Raw genomic sequence first — 22,693 nt, forward strand, 5'->3', positions numbered from 1 at the left:
GCCTTTGGCAACGCCTCTAGTCCCGCCTTCCTTGCCTAATTGGTTTATTCAAACAGACCCCGGCCAACTCAGCCTTTCATTGGTGGGTGTAAGAGACCAGCTACGATTGGCCGTTCAGGACGGAACCGGTGAGAGCGAGTCAGGGATTGGCTTATCTGGTTTGGGCGGAAAATTCGAGTCGAGCTGGAGTCGCGCTCCCAACCGACGAGCGTCTGTGGAGAAGCCGCCGGCTCCGCGATTGTCTCCTGGACCCCGCCAGTTTAGTCGCTTGCAGGGTCTTGAGCCCTTTCACGACCGTCACCATGGAGGTGTCACCACTGCAGGTACAGCTCGCGGAAAAGGAGGGTTGTGGAGACCGAGCACGGCCGGGCATCTCCCCGGCTGCCCGAGAGGGGCGAGGCGTCCGGGCAGTGCGGTTCCGCCGCGGCGGGCTGGGAGCCCGTCTTCCCTGCGAACCCCGGCCCCCGGGGCTCGGCGTGATCGCCGCTGAAGTTTTCTCGGCCAGCCCCGCTTCTAGGAGGTTGTGCTCTGTTTCACGGTTCCCGGGCAGCGGATCGCGGTCCTCTACTCCGTCCGCCTTGTCGCGGGGGTCTGCCCGGGGCCGGGAACGCAAGCGTCACCGCCGCGTTGCTCCGCTCCCTCGGGTCGGAAATGGGGTGCACCGTCCCCGAGCAGCAAAGGCGCGGGGCCGAGCACAGTGTCCGCTCCGTGATGGATGCTCAGAAAATGCCCGTCCTGCGTTCGCCGCGCACACAGCGGCCGGGCGGTGGCCTCCGCCGCACCGTGCCTGGGACGTGGCGGACACTCGGCCGAGGTCGGCGGAGTGGAGGGGGCGAGCGCGGGTGTTTTGTCGAACGTGGAGAGCATGTCCGCGCCAGGGACACTTAGGGAGGTCGTGTGTCCATTAAAACGGACGCCCGGGAACCCGGGACGGCGGCGTCTGCACGAAGCGGTGCCCGCTGCCCCCGCACCCGCCGCCAGGCCCTGGTTTCCCGGTGTGTGCACGCGCGTCCGTGTGGCAGGCGTCTCGTTCGTGGTGTCTGGGAAACCTGCGATTGAACTTCCCATTTCTTCGCATTTCTCTTTCCAAAACTGCCAGCCTGTAAATGAAAATATGCAAATCAACAAAACCAAGAAAAACGAAGATGCTAAGAAAAGAATGTCTATTGAGAGGATCTATCAAAAGAAAACACAGTTGGAACATATTTTGCTCCGTCCCGACACCTACATCGGCTCCGTGGAGTTAGTGACGCAGGTAAAACCCGACAGGACGCAGCTCCCACGTAGTTAAAGAGCGTGGGCCTTTCCTGGTTAAATTTCTGTATGTCGTGTGCTTTCAGTGTCACCGGGACTAGCCCGACCTGGTATGCATGCATGCATGCACGCACGCATATGTAAATACACATGTAAACATATGTAAATGTATATATTTAATCCCGAAGACTCTACGGTAACCGTGATGATGAAACAATAAATAAGGGGTGAAAATAACATATCTCTTTGCCTTGTTTCTAGCAAATGTGGGTTTATGACGAAGATGTTGGCATGAACTACAGGGAAGTGACGTTTGTTCCTGGTTTGTACAAAATCTTTGATGAGATTCTAGGTGAGTAAATTCTTTTGTATAAAGATGTACTGGTGAAATCAGTCATAGGAAGTATGGTTCCTAACAAACCTTCTGTAGCCAGAACTGTCATTTCAAACAATTGTTGGCACAGATGAGGCAGTAAAATTGAATTCTTTCCTAGAAACAGTACTATGAATAAATAAAAAATGCGGAATTAACACCTTGTTGATGCTACTGCTGTGCCTGAAAACTTTCTATGTCTTTAATTATAAGAATTTTTTTAGTACTTCAATTTTTTACAAATGTGTATTTTTTTTCAGTTAATGCCGCAGACAACAAACAAAGGGACCCAAAAATGTCTTGTATTAGAGTCACAATTGACCCGTAAGTCTCTTGCTCAGTCTTTTGTTATAGTTTATTGTTACTGTTGGTTACATTTTCTTGGGTTTATAGTAAAGTTGGGGTTTTTTTAATGAAGGTTTGCAAAAATACAGAGGCAGAATACTAAAATGAACAATCTATGATACCTGTCATCTAAGTCTGACAGTTATCAACACTTTGCCATATTTGCTTCAACTGTAGTTTTTCTACAGTGTTTTACAACAAATTACAGACATTGCGACGCTTCTGTCCCTAAATACTTCAGAAAGTATCTTCAACAATTGAAGTAGCTCAGTGGATTGAGCGCAGGCCTGCGAACCAGGCAATTGTGGTTCGATTCCCAGTCAGGGCACATGCCTGGGTTGCAGGCTGGTTCCCTGCAGGCCAGTTCCCAGCAGGGGATGCATGAAAGGCAACCATACATTGATATTTCTCTCCCTCTCTCCTTCCCTTCCCCTCTAAAGATAAATAAATAAAATCTTGGGAAAAAAAAAAAAACAATTGAAGTATTCTGGACTCTAGAGCTTTGGAGCTTCCCCCCCACACACAAATGCTATGCAAATAATAAACCAGCAGGTGGTGATAGAGAGCTAACATTTCAGGTTGTAAATTCTGCTGTCCCTTTGTGGGTGGTCAAGATGCTTGTTTCACCTTTTTATTAGCCTCATCGGAATCCAAATAGCCCTTTCCGTGTGGCTCAGTGGATTGAGTGCAGGCCTGTGAACCAAAAGGTCTCCGGTTCAATTCCTAGTCAGGGAAGGAGCCTGGGTTGTGGACCAGGTCCCCAGTTGGGAGCCTATAAGAGTCCCAGGATCGCTGATGGATGTATCTCTCACAGATTGATGTTTCTCTCCCTCTCTTTCTCCCTCCTTTCCTCTCTCTCTAAAAATAAATAAAATCTTTTTAAAAAATCCATATACAATTCTCAGCATTCTATTTGCAAGCAGGGAAGTTTACAATTGATAACGTTTTTCCCTTTCATACTTGTTTGCGATCAGTTTTGTTGGGTGGGAAAGCTAAAAGAGACAGTGCAGATGATTCTCTTAAAAGCAGTATAATAATACTTTATGCAAATTTTGTTCTTTCCATTGAGTATAAATAATTTCCCATTGTTTACCCTATCATTTTAAAATTTCATGTTTTTTTCAACATTATCAGTGTCTGTGTAGGTGTTGGAACAGATTTAATTTTTTTCCCCTCTTGGCTCCTGTTTTAGGAGTATCAGGAACTGAGCATGGTGCAAAATCTAGTTCATGCTGAATTTCAAAAGGAATATATGAAAAAAACATTAAGGAATTAAGACCATGAATTTACATATTTTAGAAATAATGATATTTAAATACAAAACATGTTTAAGCATTGGTTTAACAATGAAATTCCAATTTTCTTTCCTTAGGGAAAACAATTTAATCAGTATATGGAATAATGGAAAAGGTATTCCTGTTGTTGAACACAAAGTTGAGAAGATGTATGTCCCAGCTCTCATCTTTGGACAGCTCCTAACTTCTAGTAACTATGATGATGATGAAAAAAAAGTGACAGGTAGAGTATTGAAGAAAATAAAGAACATATTGTTGCTAAAAAAGAATAAAATAAATACACCTATTCAATGACCATCTATGGCATAATTTTTTTTTAAGTTTTAAAATCTTTATAAATGCATCTCTTTGCCAGTGATTAAGAAATAAAACTGTTCATGAGATAAAAATTCAGTAATATTTTAAATTTATTTGCCCAGGTGGTCGAAATGGCTATGGCGCCAAATTGTGTAACATATTCAGTACCAAATTTACAGTGGAAACAGCCAGTAGAGAATACAAGAAAATGTTCAAACAGGCAAGTAAATGGGTATCTGGTGCCTTGATTATAAATTGTATGATACCAATTTATAATGGCATGAGTGGTTGACTTAGTTTAACATAAATTATAATCTTAAAACATGGGAAATTATTCACAAATTAAACATGGATTCGGTTATTTTTCAAGACTTATAAATTTGTGTTATTTAGTTCTAGTTTGTAAGGTGACTTGAATTTTTCATCTTTCCTATTCTTTACTCCCACAGACATGGAGGGATAATATGGGGAGAGCTGGTGAGATGGAGCTCAAGCCCTTTAATGGAGAAGATTACACGTGTATTACCTTCCAGCCTGATTTGTCTAAGTTTAAAATGCAAAGCCTAGACAAAGATATTGTTGCACTAATGGTTAGAAGAGCATATGATATTGCTGGATCCACTAAAGATGTCAAAGTCTTCCTCAATGGAAATAAGCTGCCAGTAAGTGTTTTCCAGTCAGGGAATTTGTGATCATTGTCAAAAGCAAAATTGATTTTCTCTCCTCTCATATGTTTTTCTTAACACTACTCAGATATGTTCCTGAAAAGAAAACTGTACACCACTCTTTAATAAGCTCATTTTAAACTTACAAATGGAAATTTCTCAAAGAAACACCTAACTAAATCCTTTTCTGCCCTTTAATTCTTTCATGTCCATCACTGAACAATCATTTCATTGGTTTTGAAAAATGAGTTATTATTGAATCTGTTTTTTGTAACTTTTTTGTATACCATTTTAATTCTTGTACAGGTGAAAGGATTTCGTAGCTATGTGGACATGTATTTGAAGGATAAGGTAGATGAAACTGGCAATCCATTGAAAATTATCCATGAACAGGTAAACCACAGATGGGAAGTGTGTTTAACAATGAGTGAAAAAGGCTTTCAGCAAATTAGCTTTGTCAACAGCATCGCTACTTCCAAGGTAATTTTATTCTTGAATTATTAATCATGATATATATTTTCATATGTATTCTTACTGATTTTAATATATACAATGAACTTGGATATTTGGCTACCTCAATGCAAAGTAAGCTAAATTACACTTTGATATTGGTTATTATAATTTTGAGGATGCTGAGCTTTACAATTGGGCATTTTTCCTCATTAGGGTGGCAGACATGTTGATTATATAGCTGATCAGATTGTGGCTAAACTTGTGGATGTTGTGAAGAAGAAGAACAAGGGTGGTGTTGCAGTGAAAGCACATCAGGTATTGTATTTTAGCACAGTTCTTTTTCCAGTCAAGGATGAAGAGAAAGGCTATTAATAAAGCATGAGTAAGTTTTTAGTGATTTAATATCAACTTTTACTGCAGGTGAAAAATCACATGTGGATTTTTGTGAATGCCTTAATTGAAAACCCAACCTTTGACTCTCAGACAAAAGAAAACATGACTTTACAAGTCAAGAGCTTTGGATCAACATGCCAACTAAGTGAAAAATTCATCAAAGCTGTGAGTACTTAGAGGGAAATAAAAAATAAAAGCATTATTCTCCATTGTTCTTCTCAGCTCTGCAGAACAAAGATTCCTCCTACATGTTTTTTCACTCTAAAAAGGAAATTTAAGCCCTGACTGGGGTTGGGCATCATTCTGCAAAGCGAAAGTCACGGGTCTAATTCCCAGTCAGGGCACATGCCTAGGTTACGGTTTGGTCTCTGGACCAGCACGTGCAAAAGGCAACCAGTCGATGTTTCTCTCTTACATGAATGTTTCTGTCCCTTCCTCCCTCCCTTTCCCTCTCTAAAATAAATAAAATCTTTAAAAAATAATAATAATAAACAGCTTTCACCTCACTGTTCTTACCGAGGTCTTTGATTATCACCTATATGCCTATATCCCCCCCATTTTCTTTTTAATTTATTGATTTGAGAGACATCAATTTGCTATTCTACTTATCCATGCACTTACATTGATTGTTTCTTATATGTGTCCTGACCGGAATGGAACCTGCAACCTTGACATATCAGGACAACGGTCTACCAACTGAGCTACCCATCCAGGGCACCTGTATTCCCCTATATCATATCACCATTCAGTTTAGATCACTTCTGAACCTGACCCATCTAAGTGCTTGCCAAACATTGAGTGCCTGAAGTTTCTCTCAGTCACACATCCGAAACTCAATTCTCTTCATACTCACTGGCCTCCATACAAGGACCCCTTCCACCCCCCCAAAATCAAATCTTATTTCCTATCGTAGTAAAAGACCCCCATGCATAGTAAAATGTCACATAAATAAGAAAGCCGGGACCCTTCTCTTTGCCCCTGCAATCCAATATGAATCATGTTTTGGATATATCAGTAGCCTTCCCTTATCTGTTTTTTTCCATGCACGTATTAACCATGCCCAACCCTGCTTCTGAGATCAGACGAGACCGGGTGCATTCAGGGTGGTAGGGCCGTAGACCCTTATCTGTTTTCTTAATAGGTTCTTAACATACAAACAATTTCAATCCTTTCCTTGTAATGCCCTTGAGTAATCTGTTTGTGTTTTGTCTTTATTCTCTTTTGGAAGTCTTTCATTGATCTCCGCTCTTAGGAAAAGTCCAAAGTTTTTTTTTTTTTTAAGATTTTATTTATCTTTAGAAGGAAAGTGAAGGAGAGAGGGAGAGAAATATCAATGTATGGTTGCCTCTCACGCGTCCCCTGCTGGGAATTGGCCTGCAACCCAGGCATGTGCCCTGATTGGGAATTAACCGCAGTCCCCCGGTTTATAGGCCTGCACTCAATCCACTGAGCTATACCAGCCAGGGCCAAATTTCTTAATTTGGTCTATAAAACCCTGCCATCTCCAACCTCATCTTAGGGCCACTCTTTCCTGTGTTACCTAATCTTCAGTCCTATAGGCTTTAAATTCTCGGGAAACAATACTCTTCCCTTCCTTGGAACTTTTTCACATGCTGATCGCTCTCCCTCAAGTGCTTACATCTGTTCAGCTACTAGGGTCTTCAGTGAAGACTACCCTAGTAGCTTCATTGTCTTTTCCTCAGGAAAGCCTTTACTTTCTACCCTTCTCCCTCACTAAGTTTGTTCCAGCAGAACACTGGACACACACCTATATGCAGCACATTTTCATTTATCTGTAACACTTATCACGGTTGTGCTTTCTCATTTTATTTCTGCCTTGTCTTCTTTGCTATATATTAAACTCCATGAGGACAAGGAGCATGTCTAATTTGTTTTAACTGCTACATGTTCAACATGTAGCTTAGTGTCTGGCCCAGTATGAATGCATAGTCAGTAAATATTTATTGAATGAATGAAATCAAAGGAACCAGCTTCGTCAGCAGTGATAACCCGAGACAGGAAGATGTGCCACCCTCTGTCCAGAAATTGTATTTCTCTTTCAATCTTTCAATTATTTTTATAGGAGCTCATTTGTATTCTAGATTTCTGAAAGAACTCTTCTTCCCTAACATGAATTCTTGTTTTCAGGCAATTGGTTGTGGTATTGTGGAAAGCATATTAAACTGGGTGAAGTTTAAGGCTCAAGTCCAGTTAAACAAGAAGTGTTCGGCTGTAAAACATAACAGAATCAAGGGAATTCCCAAACTTGATGATGCCAATGATGCAGGTACACATTTAATGTTTCTAAACTTAAATAAGTCTGACTGTTGTTATTTGTCTTATTCATTAACAGCATACCATGAATATTTTTTTGTTAATAGTTAAATAGTTAATATCAAGAGAATATTTTTACTCTTAAGAAACAGTGGATTCCTTGTTATTAAATACTTAGTTCATTTCCAGTTTTGGGTTATTTTAAATAATGTTGAGATGATTGCTTGAAGGTATAGAACAAAAATGTTTTTTTATTTTATTTTTTTTAAATTGATTATGCTGTTACAGTTGTTCTATTCCCCCCTTTATTCCCCTCCACCCTACCCCCCCATCCCCAGAACAAAAATGTTTACATATTGATCTACTGAAGAGAGGAAAATGTTTTCCTTAACCCACTTAGGTTCCTGGCTAGGTCTGAAAATTAAACTGACAATTTGACGGGGAAAAAGCATACAGATTTACTTAATGTAAGCCAGCTTGTTATGAATTATAAATTATTTGGGTTTTATCACAAAGCTGTTAACTGCATGTCTGAATTAATATTTGAGGTTGAATTAAATGTGCCAATATTAATTGTGGTTTTTTATTTTAGGGGGTCGAAACTCTACTGACTGTACACTTATCCTGACTGAGGGAGATTCAGCCAAGACTTTGGCTGTTTCAGGTCTTGGTGTGGTTGGGAGAGACAAATATGGGGTTTTCCCTCTTAGAGGAAAAATACTCAATGTTCGAGAAGCTTCTCATAAACAGGTAGAATATAAAACTGTCTTTAGAATCTCTATCTAGTTTTATAATGCAGGACTTTATGCTGGATGTTTCCCTCCTTGGGCATTTCAAAATATATTTTAGATTGATTTCTATTTTAAGAAATTGGGTACATTATAGCATGTCTTAACAGATATTTCTAACTTAGTAAAGTATAGGCTAATAATAACTCAAAATACCAGAGCTCAAGAAAATCCAAGCAACATACACCATTGTATCTTTGTTATTTTCAAATTTATAAACAATATACATCCATTTCAGATCATGGAGAATGCTGAAATTAACAATATCATAAAGATTGTGGGCCTTCAGTACAAGAAAAACTATGAAGATGAGGATTCACTGAAGACTCTTCGTTATGGGAAGATAATGATTATGACAGATCAGGTCAGATTTGCTTTTCAGGAACTTTAGATTGTTGCAATAAATTAAGCATGTCTTATTGTATTATTGCTTTCCTGCCATGAAAGGAAATTACTTAGCTTGTAGATTTAGTCATTGTCTCTAATCAGATACTCTGTTTATATCATATGTACTACATATACAGGTTAAGAGTCTGGATTTGAATAGCCTTTTTTTCTTGATCCCCATTAAAAATTTGAGAAATTACCTGCATATTGATCATAACTTTTTGTTTCTAAACAATTCTGTGTTTGGCCTTCCAAATATTTCTAGGACCAAGATGGTTCCCATATCAAAGGCTTGCTGATTAATTTTATCCATCATAACTGGCCCTCTCTTCTGCGACATCGTTTTCTGGAGGAATTTATCACTCCCATTGTAAAGGTATAGTAATTTCTAAGATACCGTAATGCACAGGTGGCAAACACAAGTCCTGAGGGCCAAAGCCGGCCTTCCACTTTGTTTTATTCAGCCTGGCACCTTGTTCCTACCCAGTGGCAGTGCCAAGCTCCTTGCCCCTCGTTAAGGGGTAGTTACATTTACACAGTCCTACAACTACATTCAGCCCTTTGAAGGCAACTGCAAGGCTGATGTGGCTCCAGGTGAAAATGAGTTTGACACCCTTGTCATAATGGATATTTGAAGGCCCCACTTCTCAAACCTTGATACACACTTAGCGCTAGTGCTGTGTGTTGGTATGTAGGAGACCCAGCCCTGTGCAAAGTCACAGCAGTATGTTCTTTACCACAGGTGTCTAAAAACAAGCAAGAAATGGCATTCTATAGTCTTCCTGAATTTGACGAATGGAGGAATTCTACACCAAATCATAAAAAATGGAAAGTCAAGTATTACAAAGGTTCGTAATGAAACTCATATAGAACTTCTCATTTTGTAATATACCATTATACAAGATTATATGGAGTACTTTGGTATTCTTGGTTGTGTAGGTTTGGGCACCAGCACATCAAAAGAAGCTAAAGAATACTTTGCAGATATGAAGAGACATCGTATCCAGTTCAAATATTCTGGTCCTGAAGATGATGCTGCAATCAGCCTGGTGAGTTTGAATTGTATTTCATACGTACATTCTAGTTTTATAAACACTGCTTTAGCTAGTCAATTGAAACATTTAAATTTTTATATAATAGAATGTTTTTTAGATTCAAGTATTTTCAGTTAAGCATATCCCAGAGAAAGGGACCGGCTATTTTACAAGACTGAGTTTTTGTTATTTCAGTTTTTATACAAGAGAGATTTTGGAAACTTATTAGTACTAGCGATATCTTTTTCATCTTTTAATTTGTAGGCCTTTAGCAAAAAACAGACAGATGATCGAAAGGAGTGGCTAACCCATTTTATGGAAGATAGAAGGCAACGGAAGTTACTTGGCCTTCCTGAGGTAAAAATTTTAAATATATCCCACAAAATGGACTATTTGCTGACCTTTTAGGATTGGTAAAAGAAATTTAAGTTACTCAGTAGTTATTTCAGTAAAAAGTATAATAATCAATAGTTATATACATGTTCCTATTCTTATTTAGACTACTACATAAATATATTGGGCATAAAAGAAATTACCAAGAAAGTGCACTTTATTAAATTGCACGGCAATTTATCTTTTAAAACAAAGAACTGAATTTTTGAGGGACTCAAGAACTACCCTAAAAATACTGAGAGGTTTCTTTGTTTCGTTATTTTAAACTAGATCATATAATACTCTCTTTGGTCCCTCAGGACTACTTGTATGGGCAAACCACCACATATCTGACATACAATGACTTCATAAACAAGGAACTTATTCTCTTCTCAAATTCTGATAACGAAAGATCTATCCCATCTATGGTCGATGGTGAGTTCCAGCTTTTTTAGTCTGTTTTTATCATAACATAGAAATCGAGAACAGGCGGACAATGACCAGAGGGGAGGGAATTTCAGGGGAAAAGGGGAAGGATTTGCAGGAACCTAGTTAGTATAAAAGACACATGGACAACAACTAAGGGGGGTAGAAATGAGAGGGAGGTGGGGAGCACTGTGAGGGGGTTGGGATGAGAGTAAAAGACAGAAAACTATACTTGAACAACAAATAAATTTTTTTTTAATTGCAGGAGAAAAAAAATCAATGCCTAGAAATAGTTAAATGGAGGATACTAACATTTGCACTTCTTTCAATTTGAAGGTTTGAAACCAGGTCAAAGAAAGGTTTTATTTACATGTTTCAAACGGAATGACAAGCGAGAGGTGAAGGTTGCCCAGTTAGCTGGGTCAGTGGCTGAGATGTCCTCTTATCATCATGGTGAGGTAAACACACAATCTATAATGTTTCCAGAAAAGCAGAAATACCTACACAATCATTTCCCAAACACTTAGTAAGAATATAATCGTGTAGCCCTGGCTGGCATAGCTCAGTGGATTGAGTGTGGGCCTGTGAACCACACCATCGAGGTTTGATTCCCTGTCAGGGCACATGCCTGGGTTGCAGGCCAGTTCCCAGCTGGGGACTCACGAGAGGCAACCACACACTGATGTTTCTCTCCTTCTCTCCTTCCCTTCCTCTCTAAAGATAAATAAATAAAATCTTCAAAAAAAAATTTAAAAAAAAAAAGAATATAGTCATGTATATCCATAGCAGAAAACAATTTGGTGAAATCTATCAAACGAGATATGTGCTTACTTACACTTTGACCTAATAAATCTTATTTCTAAAAATAATATTTATATAAGGATATTCATAAGTCTTTAAGGATCTGTGTTCCAAGATATTCATTATAACTTTGATTCTAAAATTTAGACATCAAAAATGTCCCACGCTCACTCCACTGAGCACTAGCCAGGGCTTCCAATTTTTTATACGTTTAAAATACTTGACTTTACACAAACATACTTTTTTTTTTTAATTTTGTGATTGAATTCTTTTTTTGTATTTATTATGTTTTTAAAAACTAGATTGCCTATAAGTTTCTAAAACTTTAAATGTAATGATTGTCTTGCTTGCTGCTTTCAATTAAAATATAGGGGGTGCTCAGTAAATGTTCATACAACAAAGATTTGTGGAATGTTTACAATGTACCAGGTATATAAAGACAATATGTTTCTTACCTTCAAGGTATAATCACAGTTTAACCAAGAGGGCCAACACACAACCACAGAATAAAGTTATACATGCTAGAGTAGAAATGAGCAAAGTGTTGTGACTTAAAGTAGGGAATTTTTCACTCTGCTTTGGATGAAGAAAGGAGCTATGCCTTCGAGGACTTGATTGAAATTACTGGAAGGCAAGAGCTCTGAACTCAGAGCCTAAGTCTTGGGTTAAAGCACTATATCTGCCATGTACTCAATAAACATTTATATCTCATAACATCTAACAGGATTGTAGTACGGCTTAGTCATAATAATGGGTATGTATTATTAAAAGCCTACAGATCAGATTAACAAATCTTTTCCTTCCTCAGATGTCACTAATGATGACCATTATCAATTTGGCTCAGAATTTTGTGGGTAGCAATAATCTGAACCTCTTGCAGCCCATTGGTCAGTTTGGTACCAGGCTGCATGGTGGCAAGGATTCTGCTAGTCCTAGATATATCTTCACAATGCTCAGGTGGGTAATGTTTTCAATTTCTAGTGAATTGCCATTTCCAATTTTGAAATAATATGAGATTTAGTTGACAAAAATTTTGAAATTAATGAGAAAATGTACCTTAAAAAATTTTTTTTTACTTGCTGATCCGAGAGAGAGGGAGAGCAAGGGAGAGAGAGAGAGAAACATCAACTTGTTGTTCCACCTATTTATGCATTCATTGGTTGATTCTTTTTTTTTTTTTAAGATTTTATTTATTTATCTTTAGAGGGGAAGGGAAGGAGAGAAATATCAATGTATGGTTGCCTCTCGTGTGTCCTCTGCCAGGAACTGGCCCACAACCCAGGCATGTGCCCTGACTGGGAATTGAACCACAATACTCTGGTTCACAGGTCCATGCTCAATCCACTGAGCTACACCAGCCAGGGCCATTGGCTGATTCTTAATGTGCCCTGACTAGGGATCAGTCTCACAACCTTGGCGTATTGGGACAATGCTTTAACCAACTGAGCTACCTGGCCAGAGGAGAAAATGTACCTTGATGCAGATGCTTAGAATATTAATTTGTTAAAAAACAAAAAACTAGCTGATTAAAGCTTAATTATGGTACTCTGCCATGAGCAGATAGACAAAATTCTATTTCAGTTTGGTAGCCATAGACTTTGTATCCTTTAGATGTATTGTTTCCTTACCAAACTATAAATGTTTTTACTTCCATTCTTATGTTTTCCTCTTTATTTATCTAGAGAGTGGTTTTCAACTAGGATAGATTTTGCCCCCCCCAGGTGACATGTCTTGTTGCAATGTCTGGAGACATTTTTGATTGTCTTAACTAGCCAAGCCACGCTACTAGCATCTAGTGGGCAGAGGCCAGGGATACTACTAAACACCCTGCAAGGCACAGGACAGCCCCCCCAGTAAAGAATTATCTGACCCAAAATGTCAGTAAGTGCGGAGTTTGAGAAACCCTGCTGCAGAATTTGAGTCAGAGTAAAGAAGAGCTTGATTCTGCCTAAATATCACAGTTGAAATTGTACATCCTTTACAAGTCTATGAAAGTACATTATGAATGGTCAAGTTTTCAGCTGTTGACTTACTCAACCCTTCAGCAGCACTGAATACAGTTAATCACTTCATCCTTCTTGAAACTTTATTTTTCATTTGGCCTCCAAGACACCAGACCCATTTGCTGGGTTCTTCTCATATTCCCAACTTCTAAATACTGGTCTGCTTCAAAGCTCCTTCACCAGACCCATTCAGTCTGATAATATCCAGCCCTGGATCTCTACACTGCTACATTTCTGACTATCCTCTTAACAAGCACTAGTAAACAATGCAAACATAAGTCCAAAACAAAATTCTGTCTCAGTAAATGGAATGCCATCCATCTAATTCTCAGACTAAAAACCTTGAAGTCACCTTGTTTTGTTTTGTTTTGCCACACTTGTGTCCAATCCATTGTAAAATCCTATGGGTTCTGCGTTGGAAAAATACTAAGCCACATCATTCATCTAAACAATTATAATTTAGTCTACTCCCTTTATTATGGCAGCCAACTTTTTTAAATAGGTCACTAGTTCAGGACCTTCTAACTGCTTCATTTAGAGCAAAATCTAAAGCCTTAGTTTATCTAACGAGATCTTGTATGATCTATGCACTCACTCCTCATATCTTTTGATTCCATCTCATATTATCTGTGCTCCAAACAACACCTGGCCTCTTTGACTGTGGCATGCCAAGCATACTCCCACTTCATGGCTGTTTACTTACTTGTCCCTCTTGCTTATAATACTCTGCAAATAAACTCAGAGTTCATTCTTTCCATTTCTTTTTTTAAAATATATTTTATTGATTATGCCATTACAGTTGTCCCATTCCCCTCCACCCTGCACACCCCCTCCCACCCACCTTCCCCCCCTTTTAGTTCATGTCCAATGTATCATAAGTTCTTTAACTTCTACATTTCCCACACTACTCTTGCCCTCCCCCTATTTTCTCCCCAATGTCTATGCTACTTATTCTCTGTACCTTCTTCCCCCTCTCCTCCCACTCCCGTTGCTAACCTTCCATGTGATCTCCATTTCTGTGGCTCCACTCCTGTTTTAGGTGTCCGCTTAGTTTGCTTTTGTTTTAGATGTGGTTGTTAATAACTGTGAGTTTGCTGTCCATTCACTGTTCATATTTTTTATCTTTTTCTTAGATAAGTTCCTTTAATATTTCATATTGTAAGGGCTTGGTGATGATGAACTCCTTGAACTTGACCTTATCTAAGAAGCGCTTTATCTGCCTTTCCATTCTAAATGAAAGCTTTGCAGGATAGAGCAATCTTGGATTGTAGGTCCTTGCCTTTCGTGACTTGGAACACTTCTTGCCTGTAAGGTCTCTTTTGAGAAAATCAGCTGACAGTCTGATGGGAACTCCTTTGTAGGTGACTGTCCCCTTATCTCTTGCTGCTTCTAGAATTCTCTCCTTTATTTTAATCTTGGGTAATGTAATTATGATGTGCCTTGGTGTGTTTCTCTTTGGGTCCACCTTCTTTGGGACTTTCTGAGCTTCCTGGACTTCCTAGAAGTCTATTTCCTTTGCCAGAATGGGGAAGTTCTCCTTAATTATTTGTTCAAATAAGTTTTCCACTTGTTGCTCTTCCTCTTCCCCTTCTGGAATCCCTATAATTCGGATGTTGGAATGTTTAAAGATGTCCTGGAGGCTCCTAAGCCTCTCCTCATTTTTTTGGAAGGCAGGTATGCTCACCACTATACCGCCAACGCCTGACCTCTCCTCATTTTTTTGAATTCTTGTTTCTTCATTCCTTTGTGTTCTGTTGTTTATTTCTTCCTTCTGGTCCACTCCATTGATTTGAGTCCGTTTTCTTTCCATCGCTATTGGTTCCCTGTGCATTTTCCTTCATTTCACTTAGTGTAGCATTTTTTTTCCCCTCTAATTTGTGACCAAAATCAACCAGTTCTGTGAGCATCCTGATCACCAGTGTTTTGAACTGTGCACCTGATAGGTTGGCTGTCTCTCAGTTGGTTAAAAGTATTGGCTCTGGGGCTTTGATTTGTTCTTCTGATTGAGCCATTTTTGGTCTGGTCGCACCTGTTACGTATGAGGGGTGCAGCCTTAGGTGTTCACCAGGGTAGGGCTGGGTTGTGGCGCTCTATGTTGGGAACAAGCTGTGGCGTTTGTTCTGCACTCTCTCGGATTTCAGTCCCCTCTGCCACTTCCCACAACCCAGCACCTTTTTTGTCACCTTTTTAGCACCTTTTTAATCAGTGCTTTTAGGCTTTATTTCCCTTCGACCGTGGGGGTGGGGGGCACCTGGGTCGCGCCATCTTTCTTGCTGCCCTTTTTTGCCTAGTTTATCTGTGCACGAATGTGTGACCCCAGTCAGCCCCATACCACCTGCACTCCTGGATCTGGCTGCCTCTGCCTTTTCCTGCTGTGACCCCTCTCCTCCAGCCACGGACTCCACCCCTCTTACCAGTCTGGTTAAATGGTTGTTGGACTTCGGTACAGTTAAATTTTCTGTCCTAGTTGTGTTTTTGTTTCTAAATCTTTGTTGTCCTTAATTTTGGTTGTGCGAGGAGGCACAGTGTTTCTACCTACACCTCCATCTTGGTCATGTACAGATATGAGGTTAACACATGTCCTTTTCATGAAAGTTAATCTATCAATGCCAGTATTTTTGTAAAATAAACTTCTTTGATTGTTTTCTTTAGTCCTTTGGCTCGGTTGTTATTTCCACCAAAAGATGATCACACATTAAAGTTCTTATATGATGACAACCAACGTGTGGAGCCGGAGTGGTACATTCCTATTATACCCATGGTGCTGATAAATGGTGCTGAAGGAATTGGTACTGGTTGGTCCTGCAAAATACCCAACTTTGATATTCGTGAAGTTGTGAATAACATCAGGAGACTGATGGATGGAGAAGAACCTTTGCCAATGGTAACTATTTTGTGTGTATTAGGAACCTCAGTTTTCCTCTGGTTTCAATTTAGTAGACTGTGCTTAAAGAGGACATAAATGTACAATTAATTTCCCTTAAATGTTAAATTTATTGTTTAATGCTATTGTGATTTCTGTGCTTAGTGTCACATTTGGAAAACATTCTTTTTTTAAATACCAATTTAGCTTCCAAGTTACAAGAACTTTAAGGGCACTATTGAAGAGCTGGCTTCAAATCAATATGTCATTAGTGGTGAAGTAGCTATCCTTAATTCCACAACCATTGAGATCTCAGAGCTTCCCATCAGAACATGGACCCAGGTAAGTAACTCTGTGTGTGTGATCAGCAGAAACACTTTTTGTACTAATGCTTGTTGACTATTCAGGAACCTATGTTTCAGAAACTTACAAAGAGGATTATTTATTTCTTTAGACATACAAAGAACAGGTTCTAGAACCCATGTTGAATGGCACCGAGAAGACGCCTCCTCTCATAACAGATTACAGAGAATACCACACAGACACCACGGTGAAGTTTGTGGTGAAGATGACGGAAGAGAAACTGGCTGAGGCCGAGAGAGCTGGACTCCACAAAGTCTTCAAACTCCAAACCAGTCTCACATGCAACTCAATGGTACGCCCTGTTTTATGAGAAACATGTTTCCCTTTCTATTAAAATTAATATCAATTTTAAAAGGAAATCATAGGCTAATTTTATGTTTTGAAAGAATAAAGTCATTCCTCTAAAACCATTAAAAGTTTAGCCAATTTACCTATTTTTGGCTCTACTCTTATTTTTCTTTTCCAGGTGCTTTTTGACCACGTAGGCTGTTTAAAGAAATATGACACGGTGCTGGATATTCTAAGAGACTTCTTTGAACTCAGACTGAAATATTATGGATTAAGGAAAGAATGGCTTCTAGGAATGCTTGGTGCTGAATCTGCTAAACTGAACAATCAGGCACGCTTTATCTTAGAGAAAATAGACGGCAAAATAGTCATTGGTATGTGTTTGAAATAACCATTTGTACTAAACCACAGTTCTGCCAAACTGCCTTTAAACATTTTTGGTGAGAGTAATGGTGAGAAGGAGGGCAAAAGCCATTGAGTTCAGCTGGCTACTTGAATGAGCATTTCTTTGAAATATTTAACTAGGTCTTTTATAGTTTGAAAGACATAGCTTTTCCTAGGTTGAGCATCTTGAGGAATCAAGATTTAGTTGACATTGAGACAGAATAGAGAGCTAAAAGAGATGCCTATACTCTTGATCTTAACTGATCAAGAGAAAAGTCTGACAGAAAAAGGGCTGGAAGTAAGATTATAAATGCTTCTACTGTAAGTAAATTGTGTCCTTAAGCCTGAAAGAGTCGTAGCTTAGGGAATTTTTTAAGACATTCTAGAAGCAACCAGGTCAGGGTTTAACTGACCAGAAAAAAAAAACAGTTTTAACTAAAACTTGGTAAAAGGAAGGTTAAAAGAGATAGCTCAGTTCTAGACAGGGCTAATGAGGAAAGCTGGGCAACTAACTCAGGCTACTCGATTATATTGCAGGTCCCCAAAACATGACAACACGAGTTCCTAGTGATCAGAGGAAATTTTTCTGGTGACACAAAAATGTTCAATTCAATTGTTACATATTCAATTTCATGATTTTTTTAAAAAAATCTATTTATTTGAGAGGGAAAGGGCGGGAGTAACAGAGAGAAACATCCATGTATGGTTGCCTCTCACATGCCCCCTACTGGTGACCTGGGTCACAACTCAGGCATGTGCCCTGACTGGGAATTGAACCTATGACCCTTTGGTTCATAGGTTGGAACTCAATCTACTGAGCCACACCAGCCAGGGCAATTTCATGGTTATTTTTTTTTTAATTTTATTTATTTATCTTTAGAAGGGAAGGGAAGGAGAGAAGGAGAGGAATATCAATGTATGGTTGCTTCTGGTGCATCCCCTGCTGGGAACTGGCCCCTGCTGGGAACTGGCCTGCAACCCAGGCATGTGCCCTGACTGGGAATCGAACTGCGATCTTTTGGTTCGCAAACCTGTGCTCAATCCACTGAGCTACACCAGCCAGGGTTTCATGGTTATTTTTTTTTTAATAACTAACTAACATCAACCTCTTAATTTCACAAATATTATTGCTTAAGACAAGACTAAAATGAATAATACTGAACATGACACAAAGAAAAACAAAACGTAGCCCTAGCTGGTGTGTCTCAGTGGATTGAGCATAGGCCTGCAAACCAAAAGATCGAGGTTCGATTCCCAGTCAGGGCACATGCCTGGGTTGCAGGCCAGTTCCCAGTAGGAGGCAACCATACATTGATATTTCTGTTCCTCTCTCCTTCCCTTCCCCTCTAAAGATAAATAAATAAAATCTTAAAAAAAAAAAAGAAAAACAAAAAGTAAAGTTTGTATGACTACTGTAAACACTGGAAGAGAGGTTCTGTAAATAAAGGGAATGAGTGCAACATGGAGAAATCAATATGTGTGTGGTGCCACTAAAAACTTGCCCAATCTAATACTGGAATTTTTAAAAACCAGGGAGTATAATTGGGGTAGAGATCAGAAATAAAGGTTTGGATTGTGTTTTGCTGAGTTATGTATGCTTAGGTCACAACCTCACGTGATTTGACTGCCACCTTGTGGTAAATTACATTTGTCAATGGTTTAGGGCCATGATCAACCAGTGAGCCGCAAGAGTTTTTAAAACACGTAACATCTTACTATTCAGGGGCACTGACCTCTTCTCCCTTAGACTGTCAAATTAAATGACAACAGCTAACAGTAGCCATGTGCTGTGAATGAATCAAAATCATACATATATATTTTTTGTCAGATCAACAAAAAATATATTTTTGGATGTGCCGCAGAATTTTAGTAATTATTTTATGTGTACCATGAGATGAAAAAGGTTGAAAATTGCTTGTTTAGTAAGAATGCTTAACTAAGCTGACCCTTGAACAACAAAAGTTTGAACTGGGCAGGTCCACTTATACACATGGGTTTTTCCAATAAATATGTTGGAAAATGTTTTGAAGGTCTGCCACTATTTGGAAAAACTCTCACCTTTCCCTAGGCTTTCCTATAGCTTCGTCTGTTCTAAGATCTTCCTTGTTTCACTCTCCCCAGCTTTAATAAACATACTCTCAAAATCAAAAGAAAATCTCGTACATGAACCTTATGATTTTCTTAATATTTTCTTTTCTCTAACTTTATTGTAAGAGTACAGTATGTAACACATATAACAGAAAATATATGTTAATTATGTTATTGGTAAGGCTTCTAGTCAAGAGTGGACTATTAATTAAATTTTGGGGGAGTCAAATTATATGAGATTTTCAACTATTTGGTAAATCATGCCGCAAACCCCTGCATTGTTCAAGGGTCAACTGTATGTACCAGGATGTACAAATATATGGGAAAGACAATTTACTAATTTCTACTTTTAATTTTTTTAATTAATATAGTAAAACTTTATCACTTTCCTAAAATAGTACTCAATACCAATCATTACCTCTGTTTACATTTTTTTAATAGAAAATAAGCCTAAGAAAGAATTAATTAAAGTTTTGATTCAGAGGGGCTATGATTCAGATCCTGTTAAGGCTTGGAAAGAAGCCCAGCAAAAGGTAATTTCTTGGTTAGCATTTTTCTATGTTACTAAAGACTGTATGTAATCTAATATCTATGTCCCACATTTCCTCTTAAAACTACATTTAATTCCTCCTCTAGGTTCCAGATGAGGAAGAAAATGAAGAGAGTGACAATGAAAAGGAAACTGAAAAGAGTGACTCTGTAACTGGACCAACTTTCAACTACCTCCTTGATATGCCTCTTTGGTACCTAACTAAAGAGAAGAAAGATGAACTGTGCAAACTAAGAAATGAAAAGGTGATTTGCTGATGGGTGATGTTGCATGTTGCTCAATTATGTTCCAATCGTGAAAGCAAAAACTTAATTGTGTACTTAATGAAAATGCTATTTATGCACATAAGTTAACTCTTTACTTTTCTGACTATTTAATGAAGGAGCAAGAGCTAGAAACATTAAAGAGGAAGAGTCCATCAGATTTGTGGAAAGAAGACTTGGCTGCTTTTATCGAAGAGCTAGAGGTGTGTGGTTTATAATGCCCATGTTAGAATTTTTATTAATAAAATAATAGATTCTAGCAATATACCTCTTTATCGAGATATTTCACAATTGGCAGTAGAAAGAATATGGGAGGCATAAGGAAATATTCCAAGATAACACATGAAAGAATAAATTGTTTAAAACTACTTAGAGGATGCCAGGAAACATACTAATCTGGAAGTTTTTGAACAAAGAAAGGGTAGGAGTTGATTTTTGACCTATTAAGACTAAGAAGATAAAGAGAATTTAAATGTGAGGGAAGGCCATCCCAAACCCAGTCCCCCCAAGTCAACTTAAAAGGACAAAGGCAGTTGACTCTTCAGGCTTATCAGTAGTTTCAGAAGATCCTGTTACTTAATTTCACTAAAACAGCTTCCAACATTATTTTAACGTGAAAAGCACTTCATAAATTAAGCTAAAAAGATTAACATGCAAATTCATACTATTGCACTTCAGAATGATGTCCAACTTACAATCAGTTGATTGGATAAATGTACATTGATGGAATTACATTCTTATTTTTTGAGTTTACAAATATGTGTATATGTATTTTCTCCCTAATCTCATTTCACCTTATAATGAGATTAGGGAGAAAATACTCAAGAAGATTCAGTGGTAAGATCAAGAGTAGAACCCAACCCAGTCTTCTGTCTCCACATTGTCCAAAGTCTTAAATTACATCTTTACTATTGTGGTGGTATACTTAGTTATGGAACAAGTTATCACAAATTTAGGGTATAACAAATCAAAGTCAGTTTAACTGTTGACTTTTATGCTATCTCTATGAGGTATAAAAATGTGTTATATAACATCTTTGTTAGTTTATAAACTTGCTTTCTTCTATCCCTTTTTTAGGCTGTTGAAGCCAAGGAAAAACAAGATGAACAAGTAGGATTCCCTGGGAAAGGGGGGAAAGCAAAGGGGAAAAAAGCACAAGTGGCTGAAGTTTTGCCTTCTCCCAGTGGAAAAAGAGTCATTCCCCGAGTGACTATAGAGATGAAAGCAGAGGCAGAGAAGAAAAATAAAAGGAAAATTAAGGTAATACTCATGAAAACATATGTAAAATACTTTAGGCTTATTTCCACATAAATTGGACAAATTATAAATTTTTTATGCCTATAGTTTGGGGTTTATCCCATATCTAATCATAACATTCCTTTATTATGAGCCTGATTTTTTAAATGTTTGAGTATTTTGAAAAACATCACACCTATACCTTTATTCAGAGCTCTTAGCCAGAACCTAAAGAAAAAATCATTCTTTGACCAGATACAGATTTGTATATTTGACCTTATATTATTCCAAGTAATAAAACTTGGCAGAATATGACCATTTTCATTATGCTATCTTTTTTAAAATTATTAATTATATTTTATTGATTATGCTATTACTGTTGTCCCAGTTTTTCCCCCTTTGTGCCCCTCCACCCAGCACCCCCCACTCCCTTGGGCAATCTCCATACCATTGTTCATGTCCTTGGGTCATGTATACAAGCTCTTTGGTTATGCCATTTCCTATACTGTACTTTACATCCGTGGCTATTCTGTAACTACCTATTTGTATTTCTAAATCCCCTCACCTCTTCATTAATTCTCCCACACCCCCCTACCATCTGGCAACTGTCAAAACCCTCTCTGTAGCCATGATTCTGTCTCTATTCTTCTCATTTGCTTAGTATGTGTTTTAGATTCAATTGTTGATAGATTTATATTTATTGCCATTTTATTGCTCATAGTTTTGATCTTCTTAAATAAGTCCCTTTAAAATTTCATATAATAATGGTTTGGTGATGGTGAGTGAACTCCTTTAGTTTTTTCTTGTCTGGGAAGCTTTTTATCTGCCCTTTGATTCTAAATGATAGCTTTGCTGGGTAGAACAATCTTGGCTGTAGGTCCCTGCTTTTCATGACTCTGAGTATCTTGCTATCTCTTAGAATGAAAATACTGAAGGAAGCCCTCAAGAGGACAGTGTGGAACCAGAAGGCCTAAAACAAAGACTAGAGAAGAAACAGAAAAGAGAAGCAGGTATTAAAACATTTTAAGAAAAATAGTACAGAATTGAGATAAAATTATGTTTGTTACCTAGTAAATCCCTCATAGATATTGAATAAGTTCTTAGTGGGTAACATGAAGGAGAGCTATGTCTAAAGTGCACTTGAACTTCCCCCATACTGTCCTTGGGATTTGACTTGAGTAAAAATCATTTTGTAAAATGAAATATTTTGTAACTTGAAATCCTCAGTTGGAATCCAAAGAAAACAAACCCAGTTTATTAGATTTCACTTTCTAGCCAGTTATGAGATTCTAAGACATCAAATATATTAATATATAAAGCTTGAGGACCACATTTTAGTCATGTTTGTATTATCCTTTGAGTTTAACATCCTGCCTAGGATATAGTTTTAATACTCAGTAAATTAAATAGAATTAACAGTTCTATTAAGCATTTGATTGTGCCTTTACTGAGAATTTACTGTTTTTAACTTCTTCACTGAGATAGTCACATACTGAAT

The 22,693-nt window shown here is 38.3% G+C and overlaps 1 protein-coding gene and 1 long non-coding RNA gene across 2 annotated transcripts in view; one reads left to right on the plus strand and one right to left on the minus strand.

Annotated features, from left to right (window-relative positions):
• Positions 1-238: 238 nt before the first annotated feature.
• The window catches only part of TOP2A (DNA topoisomerase II alpha), a 31,227-nt gene continuing 8,772 nt past the window's right edge, over positions 239-22,693 (plus strand). The window contains exons 1-29 of the mRNA XM_037129743.2: positions 239-323; positions 1,100-1,255; positions 1,516-1,606; positions 1,888-1,951; positions 3,345-3,490; positions 3,687-3,784; positions 4,014-4,226; positions 4,536-4,709; positions 4,896-4,997; positions 5,103-5,240; positions 7,224-7,362; positions 7,942-8,099; positions 8,376-8,501; positions 8,790-8,900; positions 9,267-9,372; positions 9,464-9,573; positions 9,823-9,915; positions 10,251-10,365; positions 10,693-10,814; positions 11,966-12,114; positions 15,813-16,044; positions 16,231-16,365; positions 16,478-16,678; positions 16,853-17,048; positions 19,588-19,679; positions 19,783-19,941; positions 20,079-20,162; positions 21,037-21,219; positions 22,115-22,205. Coding sequence (XP_036985638.2) covers positions 303-323; positions 1,100-1,255; positions 1,516-1,606; positions 1,888-1,951; positions 3,345-3,490; positions 3,687-3,784; positions 4,014-4,226; positions 4,536-4,709; positions 4,896-4,997; positions 5,103-5,240; positions 7,224-7,362; positions 7,942-8,099; positions 8,376-8,501; positions 8,790-8,900; positions 9,267-9,372; positions 9,464-9,573; positions 9,823-9,915; positions 10,251-10,365; positions 10,693-10,814; positions 11,966-12,114; positions 15,813-16,044; positions 16,231-16,365; positions 16,478-16,678; positions 16,853-17,048; positions 19,588-19,679; positions 19,783-19,941; positions 20,079-20,162; positions 21,037-21,219; positions 22,115-22,205 — 3,805 coding nt within the window. The 5' untranslated portion in view covers positions 239-302. The remainder of the gene's footprint in view (positions 324-1,099; positions 1,256-1,515; positions 1,607-1,887; positions 1,952-3,344; positions 3,491-3,686; positions 3,785-4,013; positions 4,227-4,535; positions 4,710-4,895; positions 4,998-5,102; positions 5,241-7,223; positions 7,363-7,941; positions 8,100-8,375; positions 8,502-8,789; positions 8,901-9,266; positions 9,373-9,463; positions 9,574-9,822; positions 9,916-10,250; positions 10,366-10,692; positions 10,815-11,965; positions 12,115-15,812; positions 16,045-16,230; positions 16,366-16,477; positions 16,679-16,852; positions 17,049-19,587; positions 19,680-19,782; positions 19,942-20,078; positions 20,163-21,036; positions 21,220-22,114; positions 22,206-22,693) is intronic.
• The window catches only part of LOC119037530 (uncharacterized), a 40,982-nt gene continuing 18,605 nt past the window's right edge, over positions 317-22,693 (minus strand). Inside the window, exon 3 of the long non-coding RNA XR_005080217.2 lies at positions 317-1,100. This is a non-coding gene — a long non-coding RNA (uncharacterized LOC119037530). The remainder of the gene's footprint in view (positions 1,101-22,693) is intronic.

Source organism: Artibeus jamaicensis, unplaced genomic scaffold (assembly GCF_021234435.1).
Source record: "Artibeus jamaicensis isolate MK-2021 breed Jamaican fruit bat unplaced genomic scaffold, CSHL_Jam_final contig_1998, whole genome shotgun sequence".
Classification (NCBI taxonomy): domain Eukaryota; kingdom Metazoa; phylum Chordata; class Mammalia; order Chiroptera; family Phyllostomidae; genus Artibeus; species Artibeus jamaicensis.